This window comes from Oryctolagus cuniculus, chromosome 4, assembly GCF_964237555.1.
Source record: "Oryctolagus cuniculus chromosome 4, mOryCun1.1, whole genome shotgun sequence".
NCBI lineage: Eukaryota > Metazoa > Chordata > Mammalia > Lagomorpha > Leporidae > Oryctolagus > Oryctolagus cuniculus.
The window spans coordinates 78,770,062-78,783,579 of NC_091435.1; the positions used below are offsets into that span (position 1 = coordinate 78,770,062).

General features: G+C 46.4%; 1 protein-coding gene across 1 annotated transcript; it reads left to right on the plus strand.

Annotated features, from left to right (window-relative positions):
* The first annotated feature begins 132 nt into the window (after window positions 1-132).
* Window positions 133-6,093, plus strand: DTX3L (deltex E3 ubiquitin ligase 3L). Its single transcript, XM_051818443.1, has 5 exons — window positions 133-229; window positions 521-726; window positions 1,819-3,531; window positions 4,638-4,855; window positions 6,003-6,093. Exons 1-5 carry the CDS (start codon window positions 133-135, stop codon window positions 6,091-6,093), a joined length of 2,325 nt encoding a protein of 774 aa, XP_051674403.1.
* The last annotated feature ends 7,425 nt before the right edge of the window (window positions 6,094-13,518 follow it).

Genomic DNA, 13,518 nt, shown 5'->3' on the forward strand with positions numbered 1-13,518 from the left:
TGCTCCACATCCACCATCACTAACACACCCCACACACACCCCCACCCCCCCAACCCCCCCACCCCACCCCCACCCCCGCCAATACCGGATGCAGGAAGCAGCCTTGTGGAGAAGCTGCTGGGTGGGGGAGAGATGGAGAATCAGAGGATCACTGTCAGGTCCTCCGTGTCTCTGGGTTCTGCAGCTACGAATCCAATAGGCCAGGGATTGGAAATAGTCAAGGGAAAAAGTTGTGTCTATACTGAACATGTACAGATGTTTCTTGTCATTTCCCAAACAATGCGGTGGGATAACTGTTCACCTAGCACTGGCATTGTATTAGGCGTTCTAAGTGAGCTAGAGACGATTTGCACGGCCGATGATGTGCAAATGCTGAGCCATTTTACACAAGACATGGCACTTGTGGATTTGGGTGTCTAATAGTGGCCCTGGAACCCTCCACCCCGCCCCAGGGATTCTCATGGGCGACTCTTTTTAAAATCTCTCCCATTTCTGTGCGCATTTGCTGTCTTCTCTGAAGCTAAGGAGAGAATACTGAGGAAAGGAACGCATCAGATTTTGGTCAATGACAAACCTGTGACCATTTTCCTGGAAGAGACTCCAGGAAAGGAAAGCACGGGGCCCAGAGTGCCTCTGTCGGCACAGTCACCCGCAGAGGCTCCAGCTGGCGAGAAGCACCCCAATGAAGATCCTGTGCCCAACGCCATAGACGCCTGTGTCCCAAAGGTGAGCAGTGAAGGAAGCAGCTGGCAGAACCCCTGCGGCTTGCCCTGGGCCCCCACCTCACACATTGTTGGCCCAACAGCCAGGTGCTGCGGACTAGCCATGTACCAGGCACTGGTCTAGGCGCTAGGACACAGCGGGTGGGCTCAAAATACAAAATCCCCGGTGTCATGTAGCTAATACAGGGATGGGGGACGTGTCTAAGTAAGCAGCATAAACCTACACCAAAGAGTTCTGTGTGCTAAGACAGTAAGATGGGGTTTTGCCTCGGAGAGCGACAGGGCCAGAGTGAGGAAGAGGAGGGTGGGAGAGGTGCGGCTCCTGACCAAGAGTCAGAAACAGCTGCTGTGCCAAGGTGAGGCCAGAGTGGTGAGAAGGAAGCAGTCAGGCCAAGGTTCATTCAGCAAACAGCGGTGCCACACCTGCGGGGTGCCAGGTGCTGCCGCATGGGCTGGGAACACAGCCGAGACCACGGCAGGCTCTGCTCTGGGGGACGCTACCTTCTAATGCAGGGAACAGACGATGAAAGCAAACCAATTCACAGATGATAAAACGTGTGCCAGTGCTAAGTGCTAGGAAGCAGAGTGAAGCGGGATGAACGACAGGGCTACCATCTGGAACAAGATATTGAGAAAAACCTCCCAAATGCCATGACATCAGAAGAGAGACATGAATGAAGTTGGGGGGCCAGCTAAGTGTGCTTCTGGGGTGAGAACATTCTAGAACATTGGAAGCACACGTGCAAAGGGTCCCACAGGAGCTAACATCCTGAGCCCTAGAATCTTCTAGGAAAGCCAGTGTCAGAGGAGGCCGGGAGGGAGGGTAGGTCTCCAGAAGGTAAGTGTTAGGGGTATGTAGACCGGGCCAAGGGCTCTGGGCTTTGGAGATTAGCTTACCCAGCAGGGGATTCCCCAGAGGGTTCTGAGCAGGCAGTGGGTGATCCAATCTACATTTCCAAAGGGTCACTCTGGCCTCTGTGTGTAAAAACACCTGTAGGAAGGGGCTAGAGTGGAAGGTCCGAGCCCAGGTAGGAGGGGCTGCCATCAGCCAGGTGGAAGATGGTCACCGCCGGCCCTGTTCCTTTTACAATTTCAGATCTTTCTTGAAGTGACAGCCGACCTGAACTGTAACCTGTTCTCCAAAGAGCAGAGAGCACACATCACCACGCTCTGCCCCGAGGTGAAAGTCATGGAGGGTCGGAACGGAATTGAGAAGGTGTGTGGTGACTTCCGAACGATGGAAACAATACATGAGTTCCTGAGTGAGCAGCTCCTGCAGAGCGAGCCATCTCCTCTGACAGCAGAGAGGAAGCCACTTGATAAGCAGCACCGGGACAGCCGGGATAGCTGGGACAGCCGGGATAGCCGGGATAGCCGGGACAGCCGCGTGGCTCCTTCCGAACCTAACAAGGGGTCCGAAGGAGAGAGCAGCCTCGCTGAAGGCCCCTTGTCTTTGCCTGAAGCAAGTCTAGCCCCTTACATCACATCTACAAAGAGGAAGCCACTTGCTCAGCAGGACCGGGGCAGCCGCATGGCTCCTTCCAAAGCAAACACTGGGTCGGAAGAAAGAAGCAACTGTTTTGAAGTCCCTGAGCCTTTGTTTGAATATTTCAAATACGTCTGTCCTCATAAAACAGACTCCATAAAGCGAAGATTTGGTGTCGATCTCAGATTTCATACGAGTTCCCCCGGGGTGGTCTATTTAGACTTCGTTTCAAGTCCATCAGGCGACCTAGAAGGAGGTCGTGAGTCTTTTGTAAGTGAATTCCAGAAGGTCACAGAATCTCTGAAGCAAGATTGTGTCTCTTTAGCCGACAGTGCACAGGCAAATAAAATGAAACAGGAATTGAATCATCATTTCACAAAACTCCTTGTAAAGGAGAACGGAAGAAAATTAACTCTCCTCGGGACCCAAGATGACATTTCAGCTGCCAAACAGAAAATCTCTGAGAGCCTTGTCAAGGCACCTGTGAAAATCCTGGCTCCCAGTCGCATGGTAGATGGGATTGAGGTTGACACTGCTTGCTATAAGCTTTTAGAGACTCAATTACTCCAGGACATCGCAGAGATAGAGAAAAAGTACAACGCTGACTGTAAGAGTTTGCGGAGAAGTCAGAACACCTGCATTCTCTTTGAGCCCAAGGAGAGGGAGCTAGATCTATCTGAGCATGCGTATGCCAGTTTCATCGATGCCTTCCAGCACGCCTCGTGTCAGCTGACAAAAGAAGTTCTGTCACTGAAACATCTGGGCAAGGAGAGAAAGCACTTCCGGAGCACTAAGTTTACCGATGACTTTGAGAGAAATCATCCAGAGCTACACTTGGCGTTCACTTCAAAGTCAATGACTTTGACTGGTTTGCCAGTTCACCTTGCAAAGGCAAAGCAGTATGTCCTGCAGAAAAGTGGGCTGTCTCCATCGGCTGGAGAGAAATCGAATGAGGATCATGAAGCACCCATGGAAATCGATAGTAATGGCTCAGAACCAGCGTCACCTCTATCAAAGGACTCTGTGGGTCCTGGGGCCTCGGGACTGGACGAGAAGGAAAAGGAGATCTGTATCATCTGCATGGATGCCATTACAGACAAACGCGTGCTGCCCCAGTGCAAGCATGAGTTCTGCAGTCCGTGTATCAGCAAAGCCCTGTCCTATAGACCGGCCTGTCCTGTGTGTCAGGTCTCCTATGGTATGCAGAAAGGGAATCAGCCAGAAGGAACCATGGTCCACAGTGTATCAAGATACTCACTTCCAGGTTATACTTCCTGTGGCTCCATTGTGATCACCTACACAATGAAAGGAGGCATACAGACAGTAAGTGTCGCTAAGGGCCAGGGTTTCTCTCTGCTCTGCCAGGATTGCCAGAGCAAAAGATGTTGCCCTCCTGCCTGTTTGACAGTGGACTTCCCAAGGAGTTAGTTATTCCATGGTCAAATGCAAGAGACTAAACTAGTGATAAAGGTCACAGTGTTTGCCTGTAACTCAGATATCATTTGTGTCTATTTTGTTTTCTATTTTTATTTATATATTATTTATTTGGAAAGCAGAGCAACACACAGAGAGATCTTCCATCCTCTGGTTATTCCCAGATGCCTTCAATAGCCAGGGATGGGCCAGACTGAGGCCGGGAGGCCAAAACTCAATCCAGGTTTCCCTCTTGGGTGGCAGGGATCCCACCCCTTGAGCCATCACTTGCTTCCTCGCAAGATTAACAGGAAGCCACAGTTGGGAGCAGAATCAGAACTCAAACCGAGGCACTCCTACATGGGATGCAGGCCCTAAGTAGCATTTTAACCACTGCACCGAAACCCTGCCCTGGTATCTATTTCTTTTCTTCACTCCCTCCCTTCCTTCCTTCCTTTTTTGAAATATTTATTTATTTGAAAGGCAGAGTTATAGAGAGGCAGAGAGAGAGAGAGAGAGAGAGAGAGTCTTCCATCTGCTGGTTTACTCCCCAGATGGCTGCAATGGCCAGAGCTGCACCAATTTGAAGCCAGGAGCCAGGAGCTTCTTCTGGGTCTCCTAAGTGGGTGCATGGGCCCAAGCACTTGGGCCATTGCAGAGAGCTGGATCAAAAGTGGAGCAGCCAGGACACAAACTGGTGCCCATATGGGATGTTGGCATTGCAGGTGGCGGCTTTACCCACACCAGCCCCTGGTGTCTATTTCTTAAGGCAGAGAAAGGGTGAATAGAGATTATATGTTAGGATGAAGGTGGGGACAGAGGAGACAGGAGGATGGATAATGTTCCCAGCATGAATTTGAAGAAAGAGAAAAAGTGTAAACCATGAGAATATGACCCAAACAATACCTTTCTTTCTTTCTTTTGATTTGCTTTCCCTACAAGTTAATACATCCGTACATGTAGTGGAATTTTGAAAGCGGACTGTTCTCATGTGACGTTTTCTTGTCTTCACATAGAAAGAGCACCCAAACCCAGGAAGGAGTTATCCTGGAACACAGCGAACCGCGTACCTGCCTGATAATAGGGAGGGAAGAGAGGTGCTGGAGCTGCTCCGGATGGCCTTTGATCAGAAGCTGATTTTCACAGTGGGGGAATCGCGAGCCTTGGGCACCCCAGATGTCATTACATGGAACGACATCCACCACAAAACATCCCGTCATGGAGGACCAGAAAAGTGAGAGCCTTTCAGTAGTATAATGGTTGCTAAACAAGAGTTTAGAGATTGTGCGATCCAGAAATTCGGGGCTGTGGCTGCAAGGAGACTTTATAGTGGTCGTGTTGGGGACTGTAGAATATTTTGTGAGATGCTAATCTGGGAGGCTAGCCTCAAAGACAGGAAGGTTGGTGTCCAAAGCCCTCTACCCTGCCAGCCACAAAGCAGTCTGCAGTTCTTAAATTTTGCGTCAAGGGGCGGAAGGCTTCAGAACCCAAGGTGAATAGTGTCTAAGATGATGTGATTTGGGGCTTCTTGTCGATTTGAAGGCTAAATCCTTCAAATGCTATTTGTTTTGCTTTCTTTTAAGGTCACTTTCTCCCTCCTCCTTGTCCCCCATTAATCCACAGAGAAGCTGAACCCTCTTGGCCAATGGCATTAATAGAAAAAGTCTTGGTTGTAACTCATATATCTCAGATCCTAGCATTAAAAAATACATTCTAAGGCCTTTTCAAATTCCTACATTTGTAAATATTATTAGCAAATGATTATGGACACCCCCTTCCCCATGCTCACAATAAACTGAAAATAAAAAAGAGGCTGGTTAAAAGGCAGATGCTGGTCAGGTGCCTGGACTCAGCCAAGAGCTGGATGTCCCACATCTGCACACACAAGAGTGGTTGTAAGTCAGTCAACTGCCTTCAAGATTGCCTGTGAATGTTGGCAGTCCTGAGTATTAAGTCCTCAGATGCCAAAGGCCTACTGTACAGATTTTTTTTTTTTTTTGACAGGCAGAGTGGACAGTGAGAGAGAGAGACAGAGAGAAAGGTCTTCCTTTGCCGTTGGTTCACCCTCCAATGGCCGCCGCTGCAGCCGGCGCACCACGCTGATCCGATGGCAGGAGCCAGGATCCAGGTGCTTTTCCTGGTCTCCCATGGGGTGCAGGGCCCAAGCACCTGGGCCATCCTCCACTGCACTCCCTGGCCATAGCAGAGAGCTGGCCTGGAAGAGGGGCAACCGGGACAGAATCCGGCGCCCTGACCGGGACTAGAACCCGGTGTGCCGGCGCCGCAAGGTGGAGGATTAGCCTATTGAGCCACGGCGCCGGCCCTGTACAGATTCTTAAGAACCATTTGTGATGAAACTAAAGGGATTTTTCCTTCTGCAGCTATGGCTACCCTGATCCTGATTATTTGAAACGTGTCAAAGAGGAGCTGAAGGCAAAAGGAATCACGAAACCCGCGGGAAGGAGATCTTAGAGCCACACTCAAAAGGTGCACTTTGGGAGACTTGGTTAGCGCTGCTCCAACACCGGCCGTAGAAACACGTTCTAGAAGGTTTCGTCTCCAGAAGGGATTTCTCTAAGAAAAAAGATGCTGCTACTCTGTCATTTCTGGAGCGTTGTTCTTTTGTGGAAGACGAAAGTCCTGAGGATCTGTGTGATTTGGCTGCGGCAGTGTGTGTCTCCTTTTCCTGTCATCGCGGCGTCCGGGTGCCCTGAGGTCACGTGTGTCCTGCATTGGGGCTCCTGACCATCCACTGGGACTGTTCTCATTGCCATCGCTTGGGTGCTCTTTCAGTGTTTTGTTTCTTTTCCTCTTAATCTCTACTGCTGAAAGTGAAATCCTAGTGCAATTGGAAAAACAAAAGGCTCTGATGGTGGAAAGTTAGAGACCCATATTCTCCCCCTCCTCCATCACAAGGAAAGTGGCCAGAAGCAGAGCCTGGGGGAGTTTGGTAATAAATGGAATAAGATTATCTTGAACAACAGAGCTTGGTATACATTGGGTGCCTAATACATTTTCTTGCCTGATTCAAGTTGCTGGTAACCCAGCAGGGAGATATGTGGTCCCTAAGTCTTTGGCAGAAGCAGGAATAAAGAAACCACTTCTGAGTTCCTACCCCTGACTCAGAAATGAGTTTTTCACTCTGCAATATTTTGATGTCTAAACTGTAACCGGGCCCCTAACTTGGGCCTTGCTTCCTCGGTCCTTTTAACCTGCTCTGTTGGGCACATTTGCCCTGCCATAGTTTCTGGACATTTTTCTTTTCTTGTGGGCATTATTGGACTTTGGAGTATAGGCTGCTTCCAGTTTCAACAAATAAATATTTTAGATGCTAATCATGTATCATTTTATAGTAACTTTAATCCCCACTACAGTAGTTTCATCCCCTTATTAAATCCTTCCAATTCATGTTTTGTCCCTTAGAAGCTTTCAAATATTCTCTCTGAACAAAGGAAATGCCAAGAGTTGAGCCTACTATCGGGAATGTATGACATGTCAGATTTTACTTTTAAATGGTTTTCCACTTCAGAAGAAAATTATAATAGCAAAGGTTATCTTTGTCCCAATCTCTCTCCAAAAATGATGAACAAGATATCTTGTTCTTTTTCTAAACACACACACACACACACACACTTTTTGGTCAGGTAATAAGTACAAATGGAACACTCACTTTGTTTTCATTATAAGAGCTTCACATCTCTGTGGTTGATATAATTAGTGTCCCTTCTGTATGACAAAATAACTGGTGTACAAGAGGACAAGTTAGTAGGTGGAGGTGCTGGGATCTGAACTTGGTATTCTGGCTCTAGCACTTCTGCACGCCAGGACGTGCTGCCTCCTGCAGGGAGCCGCCTAAGCAGCTCCCACTGCTCTGGCCTTCTCTCAGAAAGGGATCTTCCAGTCTTCAAAGCAAATATCCTGCAACAATGTCCTATTAGAAGAACTTAAAAACCCAGACTCTTTTCCATCATCCAGGAAATTGAGGAAGTTTAATCCAAAGGATGTCTTTTATTTTATTTTATTTTTTAAAGAATCCAATTGTATGTTGAGTTTTCTGATGTTTCATTCAATTCTTTACCATTAGGATAACCGACTGCTTTCTGTCTAGTGATCTATCTGCATGATAAAGTCTGGTTCCCACTAAGTTGTGAATCTTCCACTGCCGCTCGTATACAGGCTTCAGGGTGTGCATTTGGAAGACAGTACTTGCTCTTTGAAGGGTGTTATCACCTGGATCTGATTTAAATAAAGTTCCATCCACATTTGGAGCTGAGTGTGTACTTTCCCTCACTCCGTTTTTCCGTTTCAGGTTGAGATTCTGGGTGTTTCCTGTAACACATTCAGCATACAATATTATGCAATGCGTGGCTGTCTTCCGTTGGTTTTGTGCATAGCTGTTTACTAAACATTATCACAGTAGAACTTTGCTGTTGACTTCACTGCTGACATTTCCCATTGTGAAAGAATTCTCAACATTTTCTTTCTTTTTTATATTTTTAGTTATTTTTCATTTTGTTTGAAAGCCAGAGACACAGCAACACACAGAGGGTCAAAAAGATCTTCCGTCTGCTGGTTCACCTCAAATGCCCACAACAGCCAGGCTGAAGTCAGGATCCTAGAACTCAATCCAAGCCTCCCATATGGGTGGCAGAGACCCAAGTACTTGAGCCATCATCTGTTGCCTCCCAGGGTGCACATTAATAGAAATGCTGGATCCAAAGTGGAGTCCACAAGATTCAAGCCAGGCATCTTGAGATGCAGCAACCTGGGTCTCATGTGATGACGTATTTCACTGCACCAAACACCTGCTCCAATGTTTTTCCTTTTTAACACACAGATCACTAGAAAGACCAGAGAGGCTATTGGGTTCTTTTTTTTTTCCTAAGGTGTTTTTTTTTTTGTTTTTGTTTGTTTGTTTTGTTTTGTTTTGTTTGTTTTGTTTTGTTTTGTTTTTGACAGGCAGAGTGGACAGTGAGAGAGAGAGAGACAGAGAGAAAGGTCTTCCTTTGCCATTGGTTCACCCTCCAATGGCTGCCGCGGCTGGCGCGCTGCGGCCGGCGCACCACGCTGATCCGATGGCAGGAGCCAGGTACTTCTCCTGGTCTCCCATGGGGTGCAGGGCCCAAGGACCTGGGCCATCCTCCACGGTACTCCCTGGCCACAGCAGAGAGCTGGCCTGGAAGAGGGGCAACCGGGACAGAATCCGGCACCCCGACCGGGACTAGAACCCGGTGTGCCAGCGCCGCGAGGCGGAGGATTAGCCTAGTGAGCCGCGGCGCCGGCCTCTAAGGTTTATTTTATTTATTTATTTGAAATAGTTAGAGAGAGGCAGAGGCAGAGAGAGGTCTTCCATCCACTGGTTCACTCCCTAAATGGCCACAATGGCCAGAGCTGAGCCGATCCGAAGCCAGGAGCCAGGGGTTTCTTCTGGGTCACCCATGCCAATGCAGGGTCCAAAGAACTTGGGCCATCTTCTACTGCTTTCCCAGGTGCATTAGCAGGGAGCTGGATCAGAAGTGGAGCAGCTGGGACTCGAACAGGTGTCCATATGGGATGCCAGCACTGCAGCCAGGACTTTAACCCACTGTGCCACAGTGCTGACCCCAGTTATAGGTTTCATCTCTTCTGCTCCACAGAAAGGATTTACAAAGCCCTCTCCAGCTATATTTGCAGCTTTTTGCTCCTGGATTTCCTGTGTCACCTCTGCAGTGTCAGTGCGGAATCAAGCCAGATAGCTCACTGAGCACTCGCACACTCCTCTCTAGAGAAAAAACAAAAGATGGTCTCAAGACAGTTGACGTTTCCCGAAAAGTGCCATCAATAGTCATAAGGAGAAAAACTTGGCCTACACTGGACTGCTTACACAACACTTAGTAGTTTGCTACCGTTTTTGCTTTGATTGCCACGAAGGAGTTAAGCATTAGTTCCTTCTGCATGGAGTAGGCCCTGAGGCTTCTGAAGCACAGAGCTGAGGCAAAGATTAGGATGCTAACAATTTGGGAGGTGCAAGCTGCCAGCAGTGAATGTAAGGACAAATGAAGTGCACTTACCCTGCTCTTGGCTTTGGGGGTGGCCCTGCACACCTCTACACGCTACATCTGTTCCATTCTCTGATTGCTGGCTGTGCTCAGCAAGGGGAGGTGGCAGCAAGGAAGTGCAGGGAAGGGCAAAGAGTGGCTGGATATCTTACTCCCCTGGCTATCTCCAGAGAGCAGTCATGGCTCCCGCTCAGTGGCACTGGCCTGTAAGTGCAGCTCTCATCAGGTTCAGGAGGCGCCCCTTCCCTTTTCCCTGCAGCCTAGGTGGTAGGGGGAGGCTGGGCTTCTTCACCTTCTCTTCCTGTATTCCCCTGACCATTAGGCACACCATGAATACCTTCTCTTCTACTACCCATTGTGAGCACACCATCTCTAGTCTGCTGTGAGACACCAGGTAGATAATTGTGTCTGATCCTGCTCCCCTCCCCACCCACCCCCCCCCCCCATTTACATTCTCACTCCAGAGAGAAAGGATCTGTGCCATATTTAACTTTATCATCTTAACACAGTGCCCGGCACACCAAGGGCGCTGGGTGCAGGGCCCAAGGATTTGGCCATCCTCCACTGCACTCCCGACCCAAAGATTCTTAACCAATGGTTTGACGAAGCTGTAAAACAAAATTTTACAAAATTGTATTTGCAGTAATACTGATACACACAGACATTTTTTGTTTGTTTGTTTTTTGAATTCTAGCTCCCACATATAAGGGAGAACATGTGGCATTTGTCTTTCTGGGTCTGGCTTGTTGCTCCCCCATTCGCGGAGGAATGACACTAGACCCTGCACTGTTCTCTTGCCTGGCCCTTCCTGGGTTTGCTGCCGGTCCCTCGCCTCTGCGGAAGGGCAGCACCCCCTGCCACTTTCCCCGCTTCCGCGGAGGAGCGGCACACCGCCGGCGGGCGCTCCCGGGGGCTGCTCAGATGTTTCCCTCAGATGTTCCTGGTGCATGTTGTCTCTCTCCTCCTTTATAGTCCTCTTCCACCAATCCCAACCCTGCTGCCCACATGCTGAGCACGCTGCTCTCCTCCAATCAGGAGCAGGATCAGCTCCTGCAGTTTATCAGTCGAATTGGCGAGGCAGCTGCCTAGAAGTTGTTTGGTCTCTCTCTCAGCGCCATATTGTGGGAGATCAGATGCATAGAATTAGGCCTAGTTCCAGTAATTTAGTCTAGTCTCAGTTGCTCCCCACACTGGCTTATCTCACTTAGCATGATATCCTCCAGTTGCTTCCATTTGCTGCAAATGATTGAATTTAATCCTTTTTTTATAGCTGAATAATATTCCATTGTGTATATATACCACATTTTCTTTATCCATTCATCTGATGATGGACACCTTGGTTGGTTCCAAATTTTGGCTATTGTGAACAGTGCAGCTGTGAACATGGTGTGCAGGTGTCTCTATGATTCATTGTGTTCAAGTCTTTGGGTATATACCCAGTATTGGGATTGCTGGATCATATCACAAGTCTATTTCTAGTTTTTTAAGAAATCTTCACACTCTTTTCCACAGTGGCTGCACTAATTTACATTCATGTCAACAGTGTACAAGTGTTTCCCTTTGAACATTTTTTCATATATTTATTGGCCTTTTGTATTTTTTCTTTTGAGAACTGCCTATTGAGTCCTTTGCCCATTTTTCAACCAAATCGGTTAGTTTCTTGTTGTTGAGTTCTTTTGTTACTGATATATTCAGGATATCAATCCTTTGTCAGATAGGTGTTTTGCAAATATTTTTCTTATTCTGTTGGATGTCTCTTCATGCTATTCATCATTTCCTTTGCTGTGCAAAAGCTCTTGAGTTTGATACAGTTCCATTTGTTTGGTTTTGCTTTTACTGCCTGTGTTTCGGGGAGTTTTGTCCAAGAAATAATCACTACACCAATGTCTTAGAGTGTCTCCCCTTTGTTTTCTTCCAGGAACTTCATAGTCTCAGGTTTTTTGTTTTTAAAAGATTTACTTATTCATTTGAAAGTCAGAGTTACAGATATTGAGAGACACACAGAGAGAAGTAGAGAGAGAGAGAGAGAGAGAGAGATCTTCCATCGGCTGGTTCACTCTCCAAATGGCCACAACAGAATGGGCTGCTAGGCCAAAGCCAGGAGTCTCCTACATGGGTGCAAGGACCCAAGACCTTCAGCCATCTTCCACTGCTTTCCCAGACACATTAGCAAGAAGCTGGATTGGAAGTGGAGCAGCCAGGACTTGAATCGGGACCCATGTGGGATGCCAGTACTACAGACAGCAGCTTAACCCATTGTGCCACAATGCCAGCCGCAGTCTCAGGTCTCAAATTTTGATCTCTGATCTATCTTGAGTTGATTTTTGTGGATGGTGAGAGGTATGGATCTAATTTCACTCTTCTACATATATTCATCCAGTTCTACCAGCACCATTTATTTAGGAGATAATCCTTACTCCACTGAATGGTCTGAGCACTTTTGTCAGAAATCAGTTGGCTGTATGTGTGTGGATTAACTTCTGAGCTCTCTGTTCTGTTCCATTGATCTATGTATCAGTTTTTCTACCAGTACCAAGCTGTTCTTATTACTATAGCTTTGTAGAATGCTTTGAAGTTAGATGTGGTGCCTCCAGCCTGGTTTTTCTTTCTCAAGATCACTTTGGCTATTCTGGGTCTTTTGTGATCCCGTATGAATTTTAGGATTGTTTTTTCTAACTCTGTAAGGAATGCCATCAGTCTTTTGATAGGGATTCAATTGAAACTGTAAATTGCTTTAGGTAATATAGGCATTTTAATGATACGGATTCTTCTAATCCACGAGCAAGGAATATCTTTCCATTTCATCTGTGTTTTGATAATTTCTGTCACCAATGTTTGATAATTTTCATTGTAGAAATCTTTCACTTCTTTCATTAAATTTATTCCTATATATTTGATTTTTTATGGCTATTGTAAATTGGATTTCTTTCTTGATTTCTCTTTCTGTGAGTTATTTTGTAACTGGTGACTTTACTGAACTGGTTTATCAATTCTAACAGCTTTTTGGTGCAGTGTTTAGGTTTTTTCATGTACCACATTATGTCATTTGCAAACATGGAAAGTTTGACTTCTTCTTTTCCAATTTTGATGCCCTTTATTTCTTTTTCCTCCCTAATTGCTCTTGCTAAAACTTCCAGTATTATATTGAATAAAAGTTATGAAAGTAGACATTCTTGTCTTGTCCCAGATCTGAGGGGAAATGTTTTCGGTTTTTCCCCACTCAGTATGATGCTGGCTGTTGGTTTGTGATCTATAGCCTTTTTAATTTTGAGGAATGTTCCTTCTATACCTAATTTGTGGAGGGTTTTCATCATGAAGGGGTGCTGAATCTTATCAAATGTTTATTCTGCAGCTATAGAGAGCATTTCTAGGATAAATCTCACTTGATCATGATGTATGATCTCTTTGATGTGGTTTTGGATTAGATTTCCTAGTATTTTTTTAGAATCTTTGGATCTATGTTAATTAATGATATAGGTCTATAGGTTTCTTGTTGTGTCTATGGTTGGTTTTGTTGTCACAATAATGCTGGCCTCATAAAAAATAGATTGGAAGAATTCCATCCTGTTCAATATTTTGGAGTAGTTTGAAGAGCATTGGAGTTACATCCTCTTGGAATGCTTTGTAGAAGTCAGTAGTAAAGCCATCAGGTCCTGGACTTTTCCTTGATGGAAGACTTTTGATTACTGCTTCATCTCGTTGCTTATTATGAGTCTGTTTAGATTGTCTATGTTTTCTTGATTTAATCTAGATAGGTTATATGAGTCCAGAAATTTACCCATTTCTTCAAAGTTTTCCAGTTATTAGCATATAGTTCTTCATAGTAGTTTATTCTGATCCCTTGTATTTCAGTGGTGTC